At 41.1% G+C, this 22,746-nt stretch overlaps 2 protein-coding genes across 4 annotated transcripts; both read right to left on the minus strand.

Moving 5' to 3' along the window:
• Positions 1-1,858: 1,858 nt before the first annotated feature.
• Positions 1,859-16,444, minus strand: si:ch211-161h7.4 (uncharacterized). 3 transcript variants are annotated; one of them, XM_048970843.1, is made up of 16 exons: positions 16,364-16,420; positions 16,167-16,191; positions 15,950-15,990; positions 15,744-15,805; positions 15,539-15,612; positions 15,341-15,383; positions 12,503-12,665; positions 11,702-11,875; positions 9,562-10,634; positions 8,201-8,593; positions 3,781-4,438; positions 3,634-3,695; positions 3,397-3,534; positions 2,790-2,953; positions 2,416-2,506; positions 1,859-2,315 (listed from the first exon to the last, which is right to left on the minus strand). In XM_048970843.1, the coding sequence occupies exons 2-16, from the start codon at positions 16,188-16,190 to the stop codon at positions 2,236-2,238; spliced, it is 3,240 nt and encodes a 1,079-aa protein (XP_048826800.1). In that variant the 5' UTR covers position 16,191; positions 16,364-16,420; the 3' UTR covers positions 1,859-2,235. The 3 variants fall into 3 exon arrangements, with proteins under 3 accessions (XP_048826800.1, XP_048826808.1, XP_048826790.1); XM_048970851.1 differs by having other exon boundaries at positions 11,702-11,872; positions 16,167-16,444; XM_048970833.1 differs by having other exon boundaries at positions 16,167-16,443.
• A 207-nt stretch (positions 16,445-16,651) lies between these two features.
• msrb2 (methionine sulfoxide reductase B2) lies at positions 16,652-22,538 on the minus strand. The gene is made up of 5 exons (XM_048971174.1): positions 22,000-22,538; positions 21,303-21,409; positions 21,070-21,146; positions 20,376-20,523; positions 16,652-19,795 (listed from the first exon to the last, which is right to left on the minus strand). The coding sequence occupies exons 1-5, from the start codon at positions 22,115-22,117 to the stop codon at positions 19,691-19,693; spliced, it is 555 nt and encodes a 184-aa protein (XP_048827131.1). The 5' UTR covers positions 22,118-22,538; the 3' UTR covers positions 16,652-19,690.
• Positions 22,539-22,746: the final 208 nt, after the last annotated feature.

Genomic DNA, 22,746 nt, shown 5'->3' on the forward strand with positions numbered 1-22,746 from the left:
GTGCAGTCCAGCAGCTTTTATATAGTTGCTTCAGACTTACCTTAGAAGAGCTGCATGATTTCAAAACATTTCCGCTGCTATGGCGCCTCTTAGTGGCATTACGTTGTAAATTACACAACTGTCTCTGATGTCCTATTTTCTACTCTCCGCTGCCGGGTACATAAGGTATAAAACAATCGGCTAACGTGTTTCGTCGTCGCCTCTTACCTGTCGACACGCCCACAAGCGCGAGCCACTATTGTTATGCGGCGACGAGGCGATTCAAGGCGGAGATAAGGCACGTGTGGAAACACCGACAGGGAAGGACATATAAACGTTTTCGCGCGCATTTTATTTGCGGTTGTAACAATGGCACACATTCACTGAGAAATCAGTTCGTATTCACTATTTTCACAATGGTGCATTTTTATTGTGAAATCAGACAGTTTGGTATTTGTTATTTTCACAATGATATTCTCATTTTTACACAGAAGAAGCTCTGCAACAAGTTCAGTCATTTCCTGACAGTGATGAAATTAATTCTTCCTCCGATGAAGACTGCTATAACGATAAGGATGATAAAGCCCATTGACAGGCTGATTTGGTTATGGGGAGTGAATCTCATAGATGACCACAGCTGTTTGCCCAGGTAGAGACAATTGAAAATAAAGTGACATACCTACGTAATAGCTCCATTTATTAAACTGAAAGGAATTTGTGAATTACTTTAATAAATTTACATAGCTAAGACTTGTGCCTTCTATGTTGTGTGTACAATGTTCCAAAGTGTGATGGATATTGACCGATTTTTGACATATGCTTACATTATATATTCGACATACATGTAATACAGGTTTATATGTACTGACAATCAGTTTTTGTAAAATGCATCTTTTCTAAAAAAAAAAAGAAAATATCCTGGCAAAATACAGCTACCATATTTGCGTTGGTGCTGAAATATATATATATAGCTCACACTGAATCATTATGCTTTGTGTTGCTGATGTACAGATGCTCTACGGGTTACGATATTTCAACTTTATGATAAACGTTTCTCACGTTCAGCATATTATCTAATAAATTACATGATATTCAGCATTTTATTATAAAACAGGCTTTGTGTTAATGTTGCCCAACTGCAGGCTAATGTAAGTGTTCTAAGCATGTTTTTGATGCAGGCTAGGCTATGTTTGTTAGGTGTACTGTATTAAAATGCATTTTCGCCTTACTGTATTTTTGCCTTACAATAAATTTATGGGAACATAACCTCATCGTAACCAGGCGAGAGGCTGTATACAGAAAAGTCAGAGCATGTCAAGCCATCTATAAAGCATCTCAGAAGGGCTTAGACCCCAGGGGGTCTCCAAAGCACTGTTACTGCCTTCTACCATGTTTTCACACAGAAGAAACCCATGTTGCATGTCGGACTTGCACACCTGCACCAGGGAGACTGTTGCCAACATTTGGTTGATTCTGGACAGTACTTAGCGAGTTTTTCAAAGCACAATAATCAACCATGGTTTTAATAATTAAAATCTGAAATGGTAATACTCTTGTTTTATCATGAAACTGGTAATCGTTTCATAAGGAATCACCAGGCTTTTTGCACAGTGTGACAAATCTCACCAGCGTGCTTTGATGTCAAAATGTGTACCTGCTATGCAAAATGCATATAGGTTGGCAGATCTGCACCCTTTAAATTGGCTGGCATGTTTTCCAGTTGGCACTATGCTCACACATTGCAACTTGTTTGTTGCTTCTTGTGGCTGCATCCAGCAGAATTTCCCGCATGGGATCAATAAAGTGCATCTTAACTTAACATTTATTAGATTTTTTTCATTTCAAAGGATTAGGAGCTTTTTTTTTTTCTTAGCCCAAGCAATAATTTAGATTTTAATACCAAATGCATTACATTTGACGAGAGACATTAAAAAAGAATGTTTAACTTCTTTTGCAAAACTTAAAAAAAAAAAAAAATCAATTACATGTATATTTTTTTAACAAAGACCATAAAAACATTTAATTTAATTCAACAAAAAAATAGTATCAGTTGCACTACAAAATACAAATTACACCAGCAAAAAACGCATATTATGTACACAGGAATTTACAGATGTTTGTTTCACCTTGAGGCTCAGCTCAAAATACGGATGAAGGCAACACTAAAGCATTAAAATGGTCCAACAGCTTAGACTGTAAATGAACATAGCCATAAAAAAGTAATGTGGGATAATGTGAAGGCCCCACCCCTCCCATCTACACGGCGTCTGACAGCATCCGGTGGAAAAACAGCACAGCTGGTTCCGCGGTCAGATTCCGCATCTCAAATGGGTGACCTGGGGGAAGGGAGGCATGATAAATGACTAACAGGCACGTGCGAGAGAAACCAGAGTAAAGACCTGAGCCAAAAGCAGGGTGGTCAGAATGCTAACATACCGCGGGGCACCATGAAGGTCTGTCCAGAGGAAACGCAGCTCTCCACACCATTGACCTTCACGCTCAAGGAACTTGTCAGAATGTTGTAAACCTGAACATAAACATAAAAGTAGCTTAAACAAATATAAAGGTGATAATTGCTTTAAACACTCATTAGATTAACAGGACTCTTCCCCGACAAGATTACGGATAATGCACAGGCTGTGCAATGATTTTGCATCACGTAATGTGCCTTACGTTGCTGCCCCCCATGACCCTGCATTAAGTAAGCATTTGGAAAATGGATGGATGGCTTATTGGTGCCAGCATCCTGACCTAACGATTGTGAAAGTTCAGCCCTCACCCTAAGGTGGAGGGTGGGGAGATGTACTGACCGACACAGCCTGGCTATCCACTTGGGGAGGCTTCTTCATGTAGGACCCGAGCAGGATCTTGCCACTGGAGAAGGTGTTGCTCTTCAGATCGGTTCTGCAGCCCATGGCTCTTCCATGGTAACCGTACCACCGGAAGTGCTCAGGAGTGATGATGGGGGAGCCACCTGGGGTAGCAACGAGCCAGAGATACATGCCATTTGGTATTGGGTGTCATGGCAATTGGCTACACTTCAAACAGCACCTACCAAAATAACACTATTTATGTACATAAATAACACTATTTATGTGTTATATGATGTTAATATTTGTTATTTTTGGTTGAAAAAAAAAAAAAAAAGTGGCATCTTGGCTTGGATACGCCATGCATCTTTGTCTCAGTAACCAGTCTCACTTATGTGCTAATGGTCTTTGTGACCATGGAATCCTGCAGTTCCACAGTAACTTATAAACTTTTCAGTGCCGTTAAATTTAGCATTTTTAATAATGGCTCCAAATATTCACGAATTTTCATAAATCGCAGGGATCGTGCACTCCTAACTCTCGTGAATGTGAAGGGGTGACTGTTACCCTCTACCATGTGTCGATAGGAACAAGGATTAGCACTGACCTGGGCTGCACCACACGCTGTTCAACCACTTGACCAGCTCCGCCCGGTCCTCCACCTGCAGGTGTATGGGACTCAGGGGCGGGTTACACATGTGACCCTCTGATGGGATGTCCATGACGTTTTCAACAAACTGCGCCCCTGGAATATACCATAGAGGGCCACAGATTCAGCATGGAGAACAAAACTCCCTAGCTGTACCATCCCCCCCTTCAGGCAGGAGGACTACTCTGCACTTACTCGTATTCTCAGAGTCCTCCTTTTCAATGAATGACGATGGTCCACTCCTGAATCCAATCAAACTAAAATCATGAAAATGGGGGAGGTTAAACTTCAGGAACGAGAGCACACCAGCGTACAGGTACACTCACTTATCGCTAAACCTACCCTTCCATGTCTGTTGACTGTTCACCAAGGCACAGCATTGCCCCTCTGTTCTTGGCCGTCTGCACAACTGGGGACGTAACCAGGCTCACAGTCGGAATCGATGGCTCCAGATCATCGTCAAGCTTGTCAATGGTATCCGGCACATCATCCACGGGGGACAGACTGCGTCTGGGTGCTGTGTACTTGGCCTGTAGGGGGCGCTGTGGTAAACCTCGTGTTACAGCTTTGCCAGGGGTATAAATGGCATCAAAGGAGGCCAGAGAGGTTCGGCTGTTCTGTGGTGGGGGCAGGTTCCTGCTGTCCCAAGCGGCAGGCTGGGTTTGCTGCTTCGCATTTCCCCTTTTCCAAGCATTGCCCGTGTCATTCAGAGCTCTGCGGGGTGGCTGGTCTTTATGTGGCATTTTCGAGCATGCTTCCTCCTGGCGTCTTCTGGTGGGTTTGGGGGAGCAGTGAGGCGGTGAGCCACTGTCCTCATACATCGCCGCCGACCTCGGGACCTCCCACCAGTTGCTGGAAGCCTTCCTGCACTTATTTCCCAACCTGCCCCCCTGGACTCCATGCTGGGATCCTTGCTGGATGGGGGAACGGCTTGATTTCCTGTGTGTCCTCAAACCGTCTGCATGAGCTTTGCGTTCGGAGTTCTGCATGTGTTCACAGTCTATAACAACAAAAATCATTACTGGATGCTTGTTTATCACTCAAAGATCACTTAAAATCCCGAAAACATGCATTTAAAAAGCAGAATAGACATTTGAATTTATAATACAAGTCTTACTTTTGCTCTCATGATTAAAAACAAGCAACTTCTTTTTTTCTGATACTTGTAATCAAAGTGGAAACAGACTTGCCGACGTCACACTATGTACAGGATGTAGGGCTGGGTCATATAATACTTTCGGTAATCGGCTAGGGCTGTCACAATCATGAAATTTTACCTGACAACTGCCATACAAATAATTGCAATTAACGATGTATTCTATTCATTTTATAACACTATCAGCCTAATCACAGTATAATAATATATATACACCTTATAAAGAATTGAATATTGGAACATATAAATAGTGCCATTTGCCTTTTAAGCTTTGTAAACAAATATTGAACAGGGCAGATAGGACATTAACAAATAAAGTTAACCGCCTAGAGATACACTGTAACCACTACCCAATCCGTACCACCTACCGAATTTTACCTCACGTCTGCACCACCCCACTGTTCATTCAAGCATTTTACGTTAAACCATATTGTCTACATTTACAGCAAACTTAGCTGGAATTAAGGAATTAAAAGTAAATATAAATATAAGTCTGGGGTAAATATAAGCGGTATAATCCATTTAAATCCAATTTAATCCATTATAAAGGTAAAATCCATTTAAAATAGGCTACCTTAAAATCTACATCCAGCTATATCCATGCCGGATGTTAAAGCTACATCCAGCTATGTAAGAAATCCAGTTTTGTGAAACATGATACAGGCACTACTGAGGTACCCTGAGCGAGGTCCCGCCCCCAAGCACTGCTCCCCGGGTAATGAATTAGCTGCCCCTTGCTATGTCACATTGTCACATATGGGTTAAATGCAGAGAACACATTTCATTGTTGTGTACTGTGTGCTGTGGTGTGTCAACAATGACAATTGATCACTAAATTCTAATTCTAAATTCTACAGGCCCCTGTTGTTAATGATTCCATTGACTTAAACAATCCATTTTCTTTGCTTGTCATTTTAAGTGTTTACGCCAGTCGTGTATTTCCAGTTTTTGGATTAACACAATTACCTAAACAAGCTTACATTTCAGATATGGGATACATATCACTCATTAGAAATTGCTGCTATCCAGCGACATACACTGTAGGACTTCTACTTATAGATTTGGTTCACGCTAAACAATTCCACACTGAAATATGAAGTCTGGCACATTCTGTGATCTTTTCAGCCATATTTACGGGGTGCACATAACTGCTACACGATACCTATTCCCCGTATAAAGTGATACGCGCGGCAATTACTCGCCATAGCAGCACAAACGCGTATTTATGCGCTTCCACGCTGTTATGACAAGACCCAACCATGACATGCAAAATTTCTCGCTTTCAAAGTGGTGGGTTCATATCCATGCAGCAGTGCATTTATTTTTGCGTGCAATAATCATATTGAACAACAAGGTTGAATCACCTTGTTATGTTAGCATCAATTACTATCATCATTGGCATTAGCTTGCATAAATTTGCATTACAAATTCTTACCATTCAGCCATTATAGTACTACTTCAAGTGGGAATTGGAAAATTTCAAGCTCCAAGTTATTGGGAATGCATCAATACATCGCTACGTGCAATACTACTAATCCTTGCATATCGACACAGATCACCCGTTCGTTCTTGTCTCTGTGCATTTCGACAATTAGATGGCGGCCAAGCAAACAGCTCAGCTCAGTCACGTTTGCGGCCCTGTTAGTAAGCAGGGTCACCCCAGCGCAGGTAGGGGTTGGGTAGGCTTGCTTAATTTACAGTGGAAAACAGTCTTTGCAGTATGGCTCGGGTCTGGCTCCGTTCTTGGCGGTAGTAGAAAAGCACAAAAAATAAGATTAAGATTTGTGATTTGGCTTTTAGTTCAGCCTTCTAGCCTACGTTTCTGAAGCAGTTTAGAATAAAAACAGAAAACACCATCATTCAGGGGATACAAATAATGTAGTATGCTTTTATTTATGTATTAACTACAAAGTGTTAGTTACAAACTAATGTCATGTTCTTCATCATTAATTTATTGCACCATTTTTTTATGGGGCAGCGTGTGGCTCTGTGGGCTAAGCCTGTGTGCTTGTCGCAGGTTCAAGCCCAGCCTCAGACCGCGGGTCCTTGAGCGAGGCCCATGCCAGCTGGGCGCCGCTACGGGTGGCAGCCCTTCACAGACAACTTCCTCTATGAAAAAAGAGCAAGTTGTGGGAGGCGTAAAGACAATTTCCCTACGGGGATCAATAAAGTATTGATTATTATTAATATATTTGCTAGTATGTTAATTCTGTAAACCTTTGCAAACTACTGAAGGAACCACTGAATGAAGTACTGTAGGAACAAACAACATAAAATACTGATCTTATGTTTCTTTTTCAAACAAGAGAAGGCCATTCGGCCCATTGAGCTCACGTGGAGGGAATTAAACTAATAATTTTAAGTTCTTAAGTTCAGATTTGAAGAAATGTAGGGTTTCAGCATGCACCATCCCTTCGTGCAGAATATTCCATACTCTAATGACACACCACGAGAAGTTGTTCTTTTTCAGATCGAAACTCAAGTGTTCCCGAACTATGAATGAATGAAAGTTACATTTATATAGTGCGTTTTAAAACACCCAGAGTTCTTTAGAGAAACAATGGGGGGGCACCTCAACCACCAAAACATCGGGGTACCACCCCTACTCTTTCGATGGATGCCCGGAGATCCTTCATGACCTCAGAGTGTCAGGACCAGGGTTTTACATCTCATCTGAAGGATGGCAGCATGTTTTACAGGACAGTGTCCCCGTCACTGCATCAGGGCTATGGGATCCACACAGACGAGAGGTTGGGCTAACGGCCTAGCCACACCAACACCTCTTCCAGCAGTAACCCAGCTTTCCTAGCTGGTCTGCCATCCAAGTACTGCCTAAACCTGCTTAGCTTCAGACAGATTACCTAGTCTGAACTGCAGGTGGTATAGCTGATGGTACTAGTTTCCAACTGGGGCCACGGGTTCTTGAATTAGAACTTATTTTTAAGCAACAATTTAGATGAAAAACATTTATACAAGACTGCAACAGGTCTACCTGGATCATGTCAAGTAATTCATCCTTAATGAATTGGGACACATTATTTATCCCATGCAGGTATAGAAACAAATTGTATGTTTTTTTTATATATATATATATATATATATATATATATATATATATATATAAATAAATAAATAAATAAATAAAAGAGAACTAGTTAAGGAACTACTGAAGGAAAAACTAAGGAACAATTTAAGGAACAAGTAATGAATAACAAGAGAAACAATGTCATGTTGGTTTTAAGTCCGTGACAGATTTTTCAATCATAATGAAATCTAGCCTACCAATCCATAATTTTCCACAGAGACTAAAAAGCAACGCTCAGCACTGATAGGCTCATTTTCACACCAGCTGTGCAGTGGATTATCCATATATAGTTTTTTCATTTCTTCACGTTTTTTCGTAAAAACATAAAATCCCTGCTTGGTGTCACGTGCCTATATGCATGCATGAGGGGGGGGGGGGGGTAGGTGCTGGATGACTTAACATTGCTTATCCCGATGTTTTTAAAATAAGACAGCATTTTTTTTGGTATCACCCAGCCCTAGTACAGGTATGAAACACTCACAGCAGCTCAGCAGTACACATACAGGCTATAAGCACGATACCTGCTGCCTGGCTGGGGCTGTGGCGGTCAGATGCCGGAGGGTGGGGCCACCCTGCGGGTTTCAGCTTACAAGACTTGGTGCTGTTCTCCTTGGCCTGGTTCCTGACAGCCTCTACGCTGGACCCTGTTGCATTCTTCTTCGAGCTGGCATGTCTGTCCCACTGCTTCCTATTTGGGGGCGCCAAGCCCACTCTCTCTTGATGACCCCTTCCTCTTTCCACTGCATTGTCGTCCCCCTCTTCATCTCCATCCTGGTTGATGAGCCACCAGGAACCAGGCTTCCTCCGCATCCTCTTGCCTTCATAAATGTCTGAGGAATGGTCGCTCCCTTCCTGCCTCTTGCACGGATCTTCTGTCGACGTTAGCTGTGGATGTCCGTTATCTTCTTCCTCTCCTGCAGAGGAAAAGTAAGGAGAGATGCAGAGTACTCAACCTGATGAAAACGACATAAGCCAGTTCACAGATTCTTCATTCTGTATATCACAGAATCATTTAAAGGCACTTGGTGGGTGTCGATATTCATACAATTTGGTGTATCCATCACCCTAATCTGGGTACACAAGACACAAGTCATTAGTAAGATTGTACCATGTGAAAATGGAATCTTATACTTAATGTAGTAGCAATAGACTGACACAGCTGAAGGAATATGAAAAATATATGAACAGAGATACACATAAATGGTATGCAAGTATACACTCACCTTTAATAAGGATATGTGTAGCAACTGATTGTTGTAACAGCGCAAATGTGTACATATTTATGTGCATTTGTATTGCTATGACGAGAAATCGTGCATTTTAACCTTTATATGCCAATTCATCTGAAGTATAAAGGATAAAATGCACTGTAATTTGCCACAGCAACACAAATGCACATTAAATACGTGCAAATTTTCGCCAATACAACAATCAACTGCCTCATGTATCACTTTTAAAGGTGAATGTGTACTTGCACACCAGTTGTGTGCATCCCTGTGTATGTGTGACACTTTTTAGCTTTTAAAATCCACATCATAATCAGTGCAAGTAGATATTTCTCTAAACAGGAACCCCATGATTAGAAATCATAATTACAATGCCATAAAATTTATTGGTCATATCCCTACTGGTAGTGTCTTCAAACTAATTTTCAAAATTAGAGTTAGTTAATATGTTACGTTATCGAGTTCATTTCAATGATCCTTATATTCCCCTTTGTGCTAATTTTACACCTCTGTAAATATTCGATTGTAAATTTTGGGTGCAATTTCTTTTTAATTAATATATTAATTATTAATATTTAATTATCCATTCGGAATTTATTATAGACAATATAATATAGACAACTACAAAAGGTCTTGATTAGTGTTAAACCCCTCACCTGGAGCAGGGGCGCGTAGCCATGAGGAGTCACGTCCAGCATCTTGGTCAATCACTTCTTCCCCAGGATCATCTGGACCACCTGATGCTGCATCTGTTCGGCTCAAATTCTGACAGCTGATCCTCTTAAGCTTTATCCTGCCTGCCTGTTTTTCAGCCCTTTCCATTTTGGAATTCTTACCTTTCTTCGCCGTTAAAATCCCATGCTGATTGGTGGAGGCGATTTGCGGAACCCTAGCAACTTTTCCCGATTTAGTCTTTTTGGTGGATACTGAATGTTCTACATCATGGTCAACGTCATTCTTGCTTTGGACTTTGCCCAGCTTGGTCTTTTTGGTGGGTATTGAATGTTCTACTTCACGGTCACCATCAATGTCGTTCTCACTTCGGACTTTGCCCAGCTTGGTCTTTTTGGTGGGTACTGAACATTCTACATCACGGTCACTATCAATGTCGTTCTCACTTCGGACTTTGCCCAGCTTGGTCTTTTTGGTGGGTACTGAACGTTCTACATCACGGTCACTATCAATGTCGTTCTCACTTCGGACTTTGCCCAGCTTGGTCTTTTTGGTGGGTACTGAACGTTCTACACCATGGTCAACGTCATTCTTGCTTCGGACTTTGCCCAGCTTGGTCTTTTTGGTGGGTACTGAACGTTCTACATCACGGTCACTATCAATGTCGTTCTCACTTCGGACTTTGCCCAGCTTGGTCTTTTCGGTGGGTACTGAACATTCTACATCAAGATCAGCGTCCTTTTCCCTTTGGACTCTGCCCGACTTGGTCTTTCCTGATGCCTGAAGCTCCTTGCCTGTCTTAGTCCGTGTTTGTGTGGGACTCCACGTCCCAGACGAGGCCTCGTTGGGAATTTCAGTGCCATCCTGCACTACTCTCCTATCCTCCCCCACTTCTCTCTGCTGACAATCACTGCCGTCATCGTTTTTGTGGGGGTTTGGTCGCTTTCGGATGAAAATCCGATCTGGTACCGCAAATTCTTCGTCGTCCATTATTAAGAAGTCCTCTTCTGGATCCGGTTGAGCAGAGACAGCAACAGGCGAATGCTGTTTCCAAGAGCTAAAATAAATAAATTCAATAAAACAAAGTAAATTGATAAATTCACTGTTATTAAAATTATTCCAGCCAATCTTCTACCATGAGATGAACATGATAAAACCACTGACCACTACAATGTCTACCCAAAAGAATGTAGACTATGTAGACTATAAACTATTACTAAATAAAATTTATTTTCGATATTTGTTGTCACAACTGCAGTATATATGTACATTTATTGAGCGACCAAAGTGAGCTGTATCTGAAAGTACAGTCACTCCTTCACATTTGCAAAGGTTAGGGACCAAAGACCCTTGTGAATGTGGAAATTATCAAAAATTTAAAAAAAAAAACACTTGGGTGCTTTATTAAAAATGCAAAATTAAAGGCATTAAAACATTTCAAAGTTACTGCAAAAAAAATGCAAGATTACACGGTCGGAGAAACAGCCAACGTGAGTGAGGCCAGTTACAGTTGTGGTTGAAATACTTCACAGAGAAAAAATTGGTACCTATGCATAATCCAGACTCAAATATTTTTCACCCCAAACAACTAAACAACCCCTGTGGGAGGACATTACCGAGGCTAGACACCAAACAATATTCAAAAATCTTTGGTATCCATAAAATTTGCAAGTTGGTTCAAGTAATATCACATAATGATATTGAATTGTGGTCCACAGTCATAACGTGATTCCACACAACATTTTTTATTTAGAAGCTACTATCTATGATGTAACGTATGTAACAATGGCGCAACAGCCAATGAACACTAGTTCTAGTAGGTACAAGTTTTTAACTACCTGGTTTCAACCCTTAACTTCATGATCAAACTTATGCTTAACTGGTGCAACCCACTGTAGAGCTTAAGTTAGTATCAGCCTAAACATTTAATAGAAGTCAAAAATGTTACATGTCCATCGTGGGCATACTCCCCATCTGTTACAAATGTTTTTAAGCAGTGGAAATGCAGGCTGGTTCTCAGGCCCTGCCATTAAGCACCACCTGAGAACCAGCTCCCTTTTAGCATCAGCACCAGCAGAAAAAAGGAGAAAGATCCTCCTTCTGAAATATCACACAGAATCTTACCTTGCTGCCTTGGGTCGGCCAGCATCCTTGAGTTTCAGCAGAAAGCCAGATGCTTCCTTTCCTCCTGTCAAAGGTCCGACCTTTGACCCCTGGGTAGATTTGGGGTCTTCAGCTACAGCGTGAGCACTAAAAGCAGAAGATGCTTCTTGCGGCTCTCTGGCATTATCTGTGCTACTGTCAGAAAAAAGGTGAGCACTGAAATAACCAAACAACATGGTGTGCTCAAGCTGGTACCACACCGTATTTAGATCATAACCTTTTTTTATGGTACAATTTTTTTTATTTTTTTAAATCAACCTTGCTGCTATTTCTCAGAAAATACAGCCCCACCCAAGTAACACTGAACATGTGCATAATGCTGCATTTCTGCTAAAAACCTTATGACAAATGGTAGCTTTAACTACAACTATTGAGGGGGGTCCGAACAGCACATGAGTTTCAGTTTCTAACAGGATTTAAAGTACAGTGAACAGGCCACTTCACTATAAAAATAATAACTACACACAAGATCAGATCATTTGAAACATCTGCAGGGTGGTATTACATATATAGATACACACATCTTATAACATCTAAGCAAACACATACATGTTAGTAAATTTACAGCATAGGCAATTCCGTTACCAAAATGCCCTCCTCACCAAATGCATGACAACACATTATGCAGTATAATTTGATAGCTAGGATACAACGGCAGAGAACTGATGGCATTTCAAGCAAAGCAAGTCAGTCGTTTTCAAACAGTATCCAGATGTTCCACTGACTGCACTTCCATTACTATGGAACTAGCCATATACATACCACTTGGAAGGTTCTTTCAGTTCAGACTGCGGATCAGGATCTCCGTACACTTTGTCAAAGAGCAGTGGGGAGGCCCTGATGTCATCCACATCAACGTGTCCATCTCGACTTCCCTCGTTCCGCAGCATTTCAATAGGGCTGGAGGTTCTTATCAAGCCGTCACCTTTCAAAGAATTCAAATATGATGACACTAAAGGTTACTCTTCTAAAGCGGTTTTACTATTAAATACAGCATCTTCCTGTTTAGCGAGCACCTCAGTTAATGACCATTTGCGAGGACCGGAGTTTGAGACGCCTGGTTTAACACCTAGGTGAAAAAGCATTTTATAGAAATGTCTGCAGTCTCCCCAAAACCGAGGTAATAAAGCTGGCTGAGGGTGGATTTATTTAGCCTTAAAACAGGGGAGCCCAAATCCAGTCCTGGGGGGGCAGAGCCCTGCAGATTTTTGGGTTTCCCCTCATTTAACACACTTGATTCAACTCCTTATGCTAATTACCACACAGCTATTGAGCTGAATCATTTATGGTGGAACAGGGAAAGAACTAAGCTACACAGAGCTCCGGCCCCCCAGGACTGGAGTTTGACACCCCTGCCTTAAAGACACCTGGAGGAAAAGGCTCAATGTGAAGCACTGACATTGTACAGAACACACTGATTACAGACCACAGTACAATAGCATTTACTTAGCAGATACTTCTTTCCAAATTCCAAAGTGACAAAAAGTGAACCAGATAATACATCACAAGCATAAAGCTGCCTAAGAACCAACCAGTAAAGCACAATTCATGCTTCACTTTTCCACAGGTGCTTTCCTTGTGCCTCAACCATGCATGTGCAAGATAATTGATTTGGTATTTCCAGTAGATGGCAGTGTGGACTTCCACAGACCAGCAGCCAATGATGAAAGAGTGGAGGAAGAATAGTTGTTGTAGGGGTTAAGGTGAGCAACTATATGAGAAAGGTTGGAGGTACCCACATGCCTAATTCTTCATACCATCCAAACATTATACCAAGGTATACGTTGATTTAAAAAGCAGCACTATTCCAGCATGTTAAAATCTTGGCCATTAAATTTGCAGAGCGGTTGGGGGGGGGGGGGGGGGGGGGCTAATTGTCATAAGTAGGCCTGTTCACAATTACTACATAAGCACAAGATTGTGATAATTACAGCTGACCACAATTATTTTGCATAAATCGCTAGAATCGTCTCCATCAGTACAAAAACAGCAGGATAAAACAGAATTCATATTTCGATCACTATTATGTACAGTGTGATGTTTGACAGGTGCTCATTTAAAGACATCATTGATCTGTGCTTCTGAATCGATGTGCACCACTTGCCCTATTTGTACCTCACATGACTGCATGCTCATGCGCAGCATTATAGAAAATTTTACGGGTACCCAATATGCACCATTTTGTTTCAAAACATTTTCATAACCCAATCTGATGCCAATAATATTTCTTTTCATGACATTAGGTTTATTTTACGGGCTATTTGTGAGCCATTTCCACCAGTCCAGAATGAGATATTCAGCCACATATTCTGATTTTGGATTCTCTGTATTCTGTCTATTTAATAAAAGTTCTGCATATCACCTGCACTTGTGCCTGCGTGTGTCTCATGGGTCTCGTTATGGGAGGATGACTGTGTGTGTCCCTGACAGCTGCCATTAATATGCTGCAGCAAAGTCAGTATATTATGTCAATAGGACAAAGAACTAGAGCCAATTAGCCTCAGCATGTCTTTGGACTGTGGGGGGAAACCGGAGTACCCGGAGGAAACCCCACGATGATATGGGGAGAACATGCAGACTCCACACACATTTAACCCAGGCGGAGACTCGAACCCGGGTGCCAGAGGTGTGAGGTAACAGTGCTAACCACTGCACTACCATGCCGCCCCCACCAACTATCTCCAGGCTTTTAACTTCTTATTTGTTAATGTCCTATCTGCCCAGTACAATTTGTTTACAAAGCTTAAAAGGCAAATGCAGTTATTTATATGTTCCAATATTCAATTCTTCATAAGCTGCATATGTACTATTAAATACTAATACTATTAAACTAAGATTAGGCTAACTACAGGTTGATAGTGTAATAAAATGAACAGAAAAGGATGATTAAATCGTTAAATCGCAATTATTTGTATAACAATCATCAATTACAATTTCATGATCATGAGAGCCCTAATTGTAAGGATTTCTAAATATTGTGGTATGACTTATTACCCTAATACTGCCCAAGCCTTAACTAATAACGTTGAAACTTCATACAAGTTAACCCGTTTCACAACACTGCTTGTATTTGTATTTGTTGCAATACATCTCCCTCCTGTGGCCTGTACTACGAAGCGGGATTACTGGCTTATCGGGGTAACTTGTCGGATTTGAGGTAGTCTGGGCGAAATGTAAGTGAACGAATATAAAGTCTATTTAAGATGTGATACCTTAAATCCGACAAGTTACCCCAATAATTAAGCCAGTAACCCCGCTTCGTAGTACAGGCCCCCGGTCTGGTGGAATATTACTGCTGTATGCATGCACTGACCGTGACCACCGACATCCACAGCCAAACGTGACATGAACACAAGCTGCCACACAAATGACTGCCCATAGCCCGAAAGCGCATGCAGAAAAGTATGAACTAGGCTTAATTTCAGGCATCCAATGAGCAATCTGTTACAAGTGCAAATAACTGAGAAAGAACTACACAAACAATGCTTATAAACCCTGCTTAATAACCATAAAAAGTTATGTTTTACTGTTTTTAATATGCCTGCATGTTCATTTCATTTAGGGCTTTACTGCAAAGAGAGGATGCTGCACATTTCCTACCTTCACTCTCAAAGATCTGAAGCGACAGCACCAAAGGTTGAACCTGCATTCAGAGAACAAAGATCTTCACAAATGAATCTGTGGCAACCCCTATTTAAATAAATAAATGAATGAATGAATGAATGAATGAATAAATCCGCCCCCCCCTCCTCCTCCAACAATAAAGGCCCAGATGCAAATCATGGAAGTCACTTTTACCTCATCCTCATCTTCGGCGCTGCTTGCGGTTTTTGAGAGCGGTGACAACTGGCTCCCTGCCTCACGCGACAAATCTGCGAATAACATGCAAACATTGGTACTGGTCGACCGCCAGCACGATCTGCAGCACTAAGACGGGGACCCAGTTTCAGTGCCACGATTTCGGCCACTGAAACCGGCGACCCTTTTGGTGTAATACACTCACCAAACTCGTCAAAGCACACCTCTATGTTGCGCACAACGTCTCCTTTCCTCTGACATTGTGCCCTGTAACGGATCAAGTTACACTTTAAGTTTACAGTAATAGAGTAAATATGACGGAAGCCACTAGCCAGAATTCTTGGTTACGGTAACATTCCCATTCAGAAGATATTTAGATGACATTTACAAGCGCCAAGAAGGCCCGTCTACCTTTCCAGATTGAAGTAGCGAAGCTTTGACGGCGGCTTTCCCTGAAACGATACGAGTAAACAAAGCGATCGGTGTGAGGACACGGCTAGCGAGCGGCTGGAGCTCCGGCCCGGGAAAGACGCGTAAACAGCCGGAGCCGAACAAGCCAACAAACGGCGTATAGCACCAAGTACAAAGAGTAGGGACAAGTCAGAAACTAAAAGATCGCAATACTAACCAGGTTTAAGTATCTTCGCTCCATGCTGGAAACAACATTAACGAACGCTTTTAACCGCCAATTTTAAAAATGTGTATTTACATCCCTTAATTAAAAATCGAATAAGTTAAAATACACGGATATGCAAATATAGCACATATAATTAAGCGTATAGTATAAAACAGAAACTCATTGTAGGAATACTGTTAGAAACTGACTTTAAAATTAGCAAAAGAGAGCAAAGTAATCTTCCTTAGTTTTCTATCGCCCGCGCTCTGACGCAAAAACATCCAAACTTCGGCGCAGTGCATCATGGGAGCGTCCTTTAACCGTAATACTCCTAAAAATTTAATTCGGAGAAATTTATATCATTGCAGAACGCAGCAAGCGTTAGATGCTGTTCGATACGGCTTACTGACACGGAAACGGTGGGTACTATCAGTGTTGCAAACCATCTTACCGTGTTCTCAGCCACCTTAAATAAAAACGAATGTCTTGCCTTGTTTGTTTATGCATCTTCTGTAGTCTCGCTTAACTTTCAGATGTTATCTGTATTTACAAGAACTAGTTATACTGTAATATTAGATAATTCTGTTAACAAATGTTATCCTGTCGTTTTAATGGGAAAATGTATTTCATGGCTATCGAAAAGAGTACAATCCTTTATCTTCTGTTCTCTATATGGTTTAATAAAATATGCGTAATCATAAAAGCTTGATGTTTTCTACTCTCACTATTATTGTCTGGTGCACATATCGTTTATTGTTTTATATCACGTAATTTGTTTACCTTCTGAGTTAAGTAATGTAGTGTAACTATATATGTAACTATATATAAAGTAGCTAAGATACCACCCTAACTTCCAACTCATCATGAATCCCCCTGTTGTGAAAAATCATAGTCTGGAAGAGGAGCTGCTTATTTTGGATGGTGGAAATGCCAGGAAACAACCCAAACTGCTCATTGTAGCATTTATAAAAATAAAACACACATAGTTTGGTTATTATGCTGTATTATTTTATTAGAATTGACATGCAAGTCACATACACTATATGGACAAAGGTTTTGGGACACGCCTCTTAATCACTAAATGCAGGTGATTCTTTCAGACCCATTGCCACAGGTGTATAAAATCAAGCACCCAGCCATGCAGTCAGGTTTACAAACATTTAAGCAAGAATAGGTCATTCTAAATAGTTCAGTGAATTCAAGTGTGGTACTGTCATAGGATGCCACCTTTGCAATAAATCAGTCTGTGAAAATTCTTCCCTGCTAGATATTCCACTGTCAGCTATAAGTGGTATTATTGCAAAGTGGAAGCATTTAGGAACAACGGAAACTCAGCCACAAAGTAAAGTATCAGAACGGGGTTGTCAAGTGCTGTAGTGTACAGTCCGTAAAAGTCACCAATGCTCTGTTAATTCAATAAGTGCAGAGTTCTAAATTTCCTCTGGCATTAACTCCAGCACAAAAACTGTGCACCGGGAGCTTCATGGATTGGGCTTCAATGGCCAATCAAATGCATGCAAGCCTCACAATCACCAAGTACAATTCCAGGCATTGGATCAAGTAGTGTAAAGCAGGGTTTCTCAACCCAGTCAACGGGGACCACCAGACGATCCACATTTTTGCTCCCTCCTAATTCTCTGGCAAATGAACATTACCTGCCTGACTGCATTGTGCCAATTATAAAGTTTGTTGGTGAAGGGATCATGGTACAGGGTTATTTATTCAGGGGTTGGGTTAGGCCCCTTAGTTCCAGCGAAGGTAACTCTTAATGCTTCAGCATACCAAGGTGTTTTGGACAATTATATGCTTCCAACTTTGTGGGAACAGTCTGGAGAAGGACCATTTCTGTTCTAACATGACTGTCCCAGAGCACAAACCTAGATCCATAAAGAGACTGTTGGTTGAGTTTGATGTAGAAGAATCTGACTGGCCCACGCAGAGCCCTTTCCTCAACCCCATCAAGCATCTTTTGGATGAACTAGAAGAGAGATTGCAAGCCAGACCTTCACATCCAAATCAGGGTCTGACCGCACAAAAACTCTTCTGGCTGAATGGCAGGAATTCCCACAGACACACTCCATAAACTTGTGGAAAGCCTCCTCAGAAGAGTGGCAGCTGTTACAGCTGCAAAGGGGGCCCAACTCCATATTGATTCCTATGGATTTAGAATGGCATGTCAAACATTCTTGTAGCTGTAATGGCCAGGTGTCCCAATACTTTTGTCCATATTGTGTATCTGCAGCACGAATATATACACACGTTTGCATTGTTAAACATGTGAACCTATTTGTTAATCACAACATTTCATGTTATCCGTATTCATTAATTCAAAAGCTTAATAATGTAGAATGGCAGATTGGTTATAGTTTAACACAGTTTACCCATAGAATCTAAATTATAATTTCTTAACGGTAAAACTACAAAGTCCTCACCAAAGTATAGAAAGTAAATGCAAGCTGCACATGTGGTTAATTTGGTATTTTACAATTTGTCACATGTACACATTAACTGTCATTTTAATGTGCTGTTTCACCTTATGGCCAATTTGGTCAAAGCACTATGGCAAATCTAGGCAGCTCTATGTTAAACATAAAATAGACCCTACATTGTTTCATTTTTCTGTTAGTTCTAGACCATTATGAGAAATAAAACATGTATACAGATCAAAAGTAATTAGATTTCCCTTCTTCACATGCTAATCAGGCCACTAGAGGAAACTTAAAGCTTTCCTTCCATCCATCCATCCATCCATCCATCCAGGGTCTCCATCTTTTTTTTTTTTTTTTTACAGTGGGAGTTATTTTTACAAAGATAACGATCTAGGGAGCTATCGAGTCGCAACGGTTATATTTTGCCAACCTGGGAAAGGGGGGAGTCTGATTGTCACAATTGACTAGGAATGTCTTCAAGATCGACCTGTCAATCGCAATTAGGGTGACCACCTAATCCATGTTGGTGGAGGGGGGGGGGGTGTCACTATAAGCTACTTCAGGTTTTACAAACTACTTCAAAACTGAAAGACTCCTGTGATTGGTTATTAATCAGTTCTTGTGCTTTGACTGGTTTATTTCCTTGATTGACAGACTCATCCTGCCGTTTCGCTGGATTTCACTGCATTAGTGACACAGGTATGATTATAGGAGACTGACCAATCACCACACAGCAAGAAGTTAGTGCTAAAGTGCAATCCAGGTCTTTTTAATTAAGATGGTAGTTTACAAACCCTGCCATAGCTCATAGTGTCCCCACTGACATGGATTAGGTGGTCACCCTAATTGCAATCAACCAGTTGGTGACTACTGGCCTAGAGGGTCAGGGGAGATGAACCAAAGAAAGCCGGTGCACAGGGTAGGAAACGGCTAGGATGGGATGGGATGCCACACACACACGCCCACACACAAACTAGAGACACCAACTCACCTACCTACACATCTTTGGACTTTGGGAGGAAAATGGAGAAGACCTACCATGCAGCATAGTGAAAACATGCAAACTGAAGCAAAGATAACATATGAATGTTTTTTTTTCCCAGTGCATTACTTGACTCGGGGTTTGAAGTTCAGGGCAACACTGTTGATACAGAAGCGATGGCCAGTCGGATCAGGGCCATCGTCAAAGACGTGACCCAGGTGAGCATCGCACTGTCGCAAAAATCAGACTTAATTGGAGAGCTGCAGTGACTAATAAAATAGCCATACAAAAACACAAATCTGACATTATCGGCCAAATCACTGCAAAAAGGAGTTGCTTTAGGTCAGAATACATTAAGGAGTCCGTTATTAGAACCATTAGGCGGTTAAGTTTTGTGTAACACTGGCGAATAGCCTACAAACTAGGGTGACCAGACAATAAATATCAGGGAGGACACTTTCAGCTACTTCAGGTTTTACTAACTACTTTAAAGCCCAAATGTCTCCTGTGTTTGGCTAAATAGTTCAGTTCTTATTGTACTTTGACTGGTTTGTTTCCTTGATTGAAAGACTCATCCAGCTGTTTCACATTAACATAGGTGACACATACATGATTACAGGAAACCGACCAATCAGCACACAGCAAGAACTCGGCGCTTAAGTAAAATCCAGGTCCTGTTGATTGAAATGGAAGTCCGCAAATCCAGTCGCAGCTCAAAGTGTCCTTCCTGACATACAGTATATTATCTAGTAACCCGACCACAAAAGGACATGACCACCCCGAGTGAGATGCTTTCGCTGTGTCACCCACCTGTTTGCATATGACTTCTGTGCCCATGCTGCCCAGGGAGCAATCCGGGCGCCGCAAGATGTTGGCATGGCTCTCATCCCGTTCCCAAGTGCCATGAGCCTCATAAAAGGACGGCCACCCTGTCCCCGAGTCAAACTTTGATTCCGAGCTGTAGGGATAGAGGAAAAACCAGATAGGAGCATCGACTGCTTTGAATATTTTTGTTCAATATAAAACCCAAACTGAACAACTATTTATTCAGGGCAAGATCGGTATAGATATTGGGGCTGAACTGAAGGAACTGTGCAAGTTGGATAAAAGATTAAGCCTAAGTGGCGCTGTAATAGGCTAATCAGTTTTTTGCCGGGCCATGTTAAATATAAACGGAACACTAGAGGGCACCAAACCGGTGTCAGTTGACCTACATCAAATCATTACAATGGATTATTACGGGCCAGACGTAATTCAACACTGCCTGACGGCACACATTAACACAATTAAACATTAAACACGTGCGATTCAAGCAACTAAATCTGGATTCAAAGAATTACAGATCAGAATAATATCCACCGACTTCCTTTGGTTTATTAACTGCTTTGACTTGTTTCGTCTCATTAGCATAGTTATTTTCAGATGATTACCCACAATACAGAGGAATTGGAGGTTTATTATTAATGATAGTAATGGTGATGATGATAACGGTGAGGCCACTTACTTAAATAGGGGCGTGTCGCAGCAAATACAGTGATACATGCCTTCTTCATTGTGGTTCAGATATATTCCACTGAAGGGCTGGAGACAGTGTACACAATCATAATTAATCACACAATGGCATCTCCTATTGTGATTCTCCAGAAGGGGGCTATTTTTCCTGAGTTTACACCTGGAAACCATATACCTGCTGCTGTGAATCCACTTGCACTGGATGACTCAGTAATAGCTACTCACTATTTCGGTGCTCCTCTCCCTGGTCACTACATACTGCTCCGGGGTCAGCTTCTTCTGCCAGTCCATGGATTTTCCTGACTCGTCATAACGTGTCAGGGACCGCAGACCTGCACACATATTTCTCTCACTTAGGTAAATTTTGCGCAGTGCAGCAGTAATTGTTCTTGTTGCTAAACTACAACTATGTTGTTGTGGTGAAAGTTGGCTATCCTGCTACCCTCCTAGCTTCGTGCAAGAAAAGCAACACAGAGATTTGTAAGTGAATGTTAGAGCGATCCTGGAAAAACTATTTAACATTCAGAGCACTATCACGTAAACCTGCGTATGTGGTAATTAGATTTTTTCAAGAACATCAAGGCTTCATTTTTGAGGTATAAGAATGAAACTACCGTAAATATTCAGATTGATGGTCTAGCGTTATATTTAGTCATTTTAGGCATTATATTGATAGAGACAGGCTATTAACAAGCACAACGATTATTTTGTCTTTCCGTATTTTCTTTGGGTAACCAAAACTTTCCAAAAACACAGGACAGATGTTTACTAAAGAGGAAAATGACATTGAACGAAATCGAATTATCTGATTTAGACTTGTAATTTAAATCGACTTAACTTCCCTCGTGCAATAATAATAATAATAATAATAATAATGATGATGAAAACAATAATAAAATGTTAAAAGATGCAATACACATACCAGCATGGGTGTATATCGTACGCGATGGAGCGATCGGTCTCCTTGAAAGAACACGCGCTGCCTTAACAGCCCCTTCATTGGCAGCTAAGAAATAAAGGCGAGAGGCAACGCTGGACATGCTGTCCTCCTTTAGTCCAAAATGCAAGCTGTTGGTCGACTGGTAGCTGGCGACTGAGTCAAGGTCCTGTCAAAGAAGGTGCCTTTTGAATGCACCTCGTTTACAGGCAGAGTTTATGCTGCCTGCTGACCAGACGTGATTACGTCTGAGAATTAAATTACAGCATAGAAATGATACAGATGTCAAAGATCTTTATCATATTTTAAAATGGTGTTTATCGATCTAGCCCAAATACGTCTATACCAACATCAATTTATCTTAAATGGAGCAAGGTCTGAATACGTAGTAAATACCAGATGCTATAAGAATTATAATTTAAGTCATGGCCCTATCAGTCCTAATGCTATTTCTTAAAACGCTTTGACATTTGACGAATATTATTTGAACTCCACACCTTTGAACCTGTTGGCCAAATAACGTGCAACGATAAGCGAACCCACCATAACCAATTGAAATACCAAATATTTGCAGCCGCAAACTGGTAAAACGTCACCTTTCAGTCGCACGTGGTACAAGTTAATTACACTTAAAAATATTATTGAAAATAAATTAAAAAAAAACATATGAGCCTACTCTTGTGTCTAAAGTACAAACTATTACAAATACTTGAGTTCCAGTACCATAAAAGT

The sequence above is a fragment of the Brienomyrus brachyistius genome, chromosome 1 (assembly GCF_023856365.1).
Source record: "Brienomyrus brachyistius isolate T26 chromosome 1, BBRACH_0.4, whole genome shotgun sequence".
Lineage (NCBI taxonomy): Eukaryota > Metazoa > Chordata > Actinopteri > Osteoglossiformes > Mormyridae > Brienomyrus > Brienomyrus brachyistius.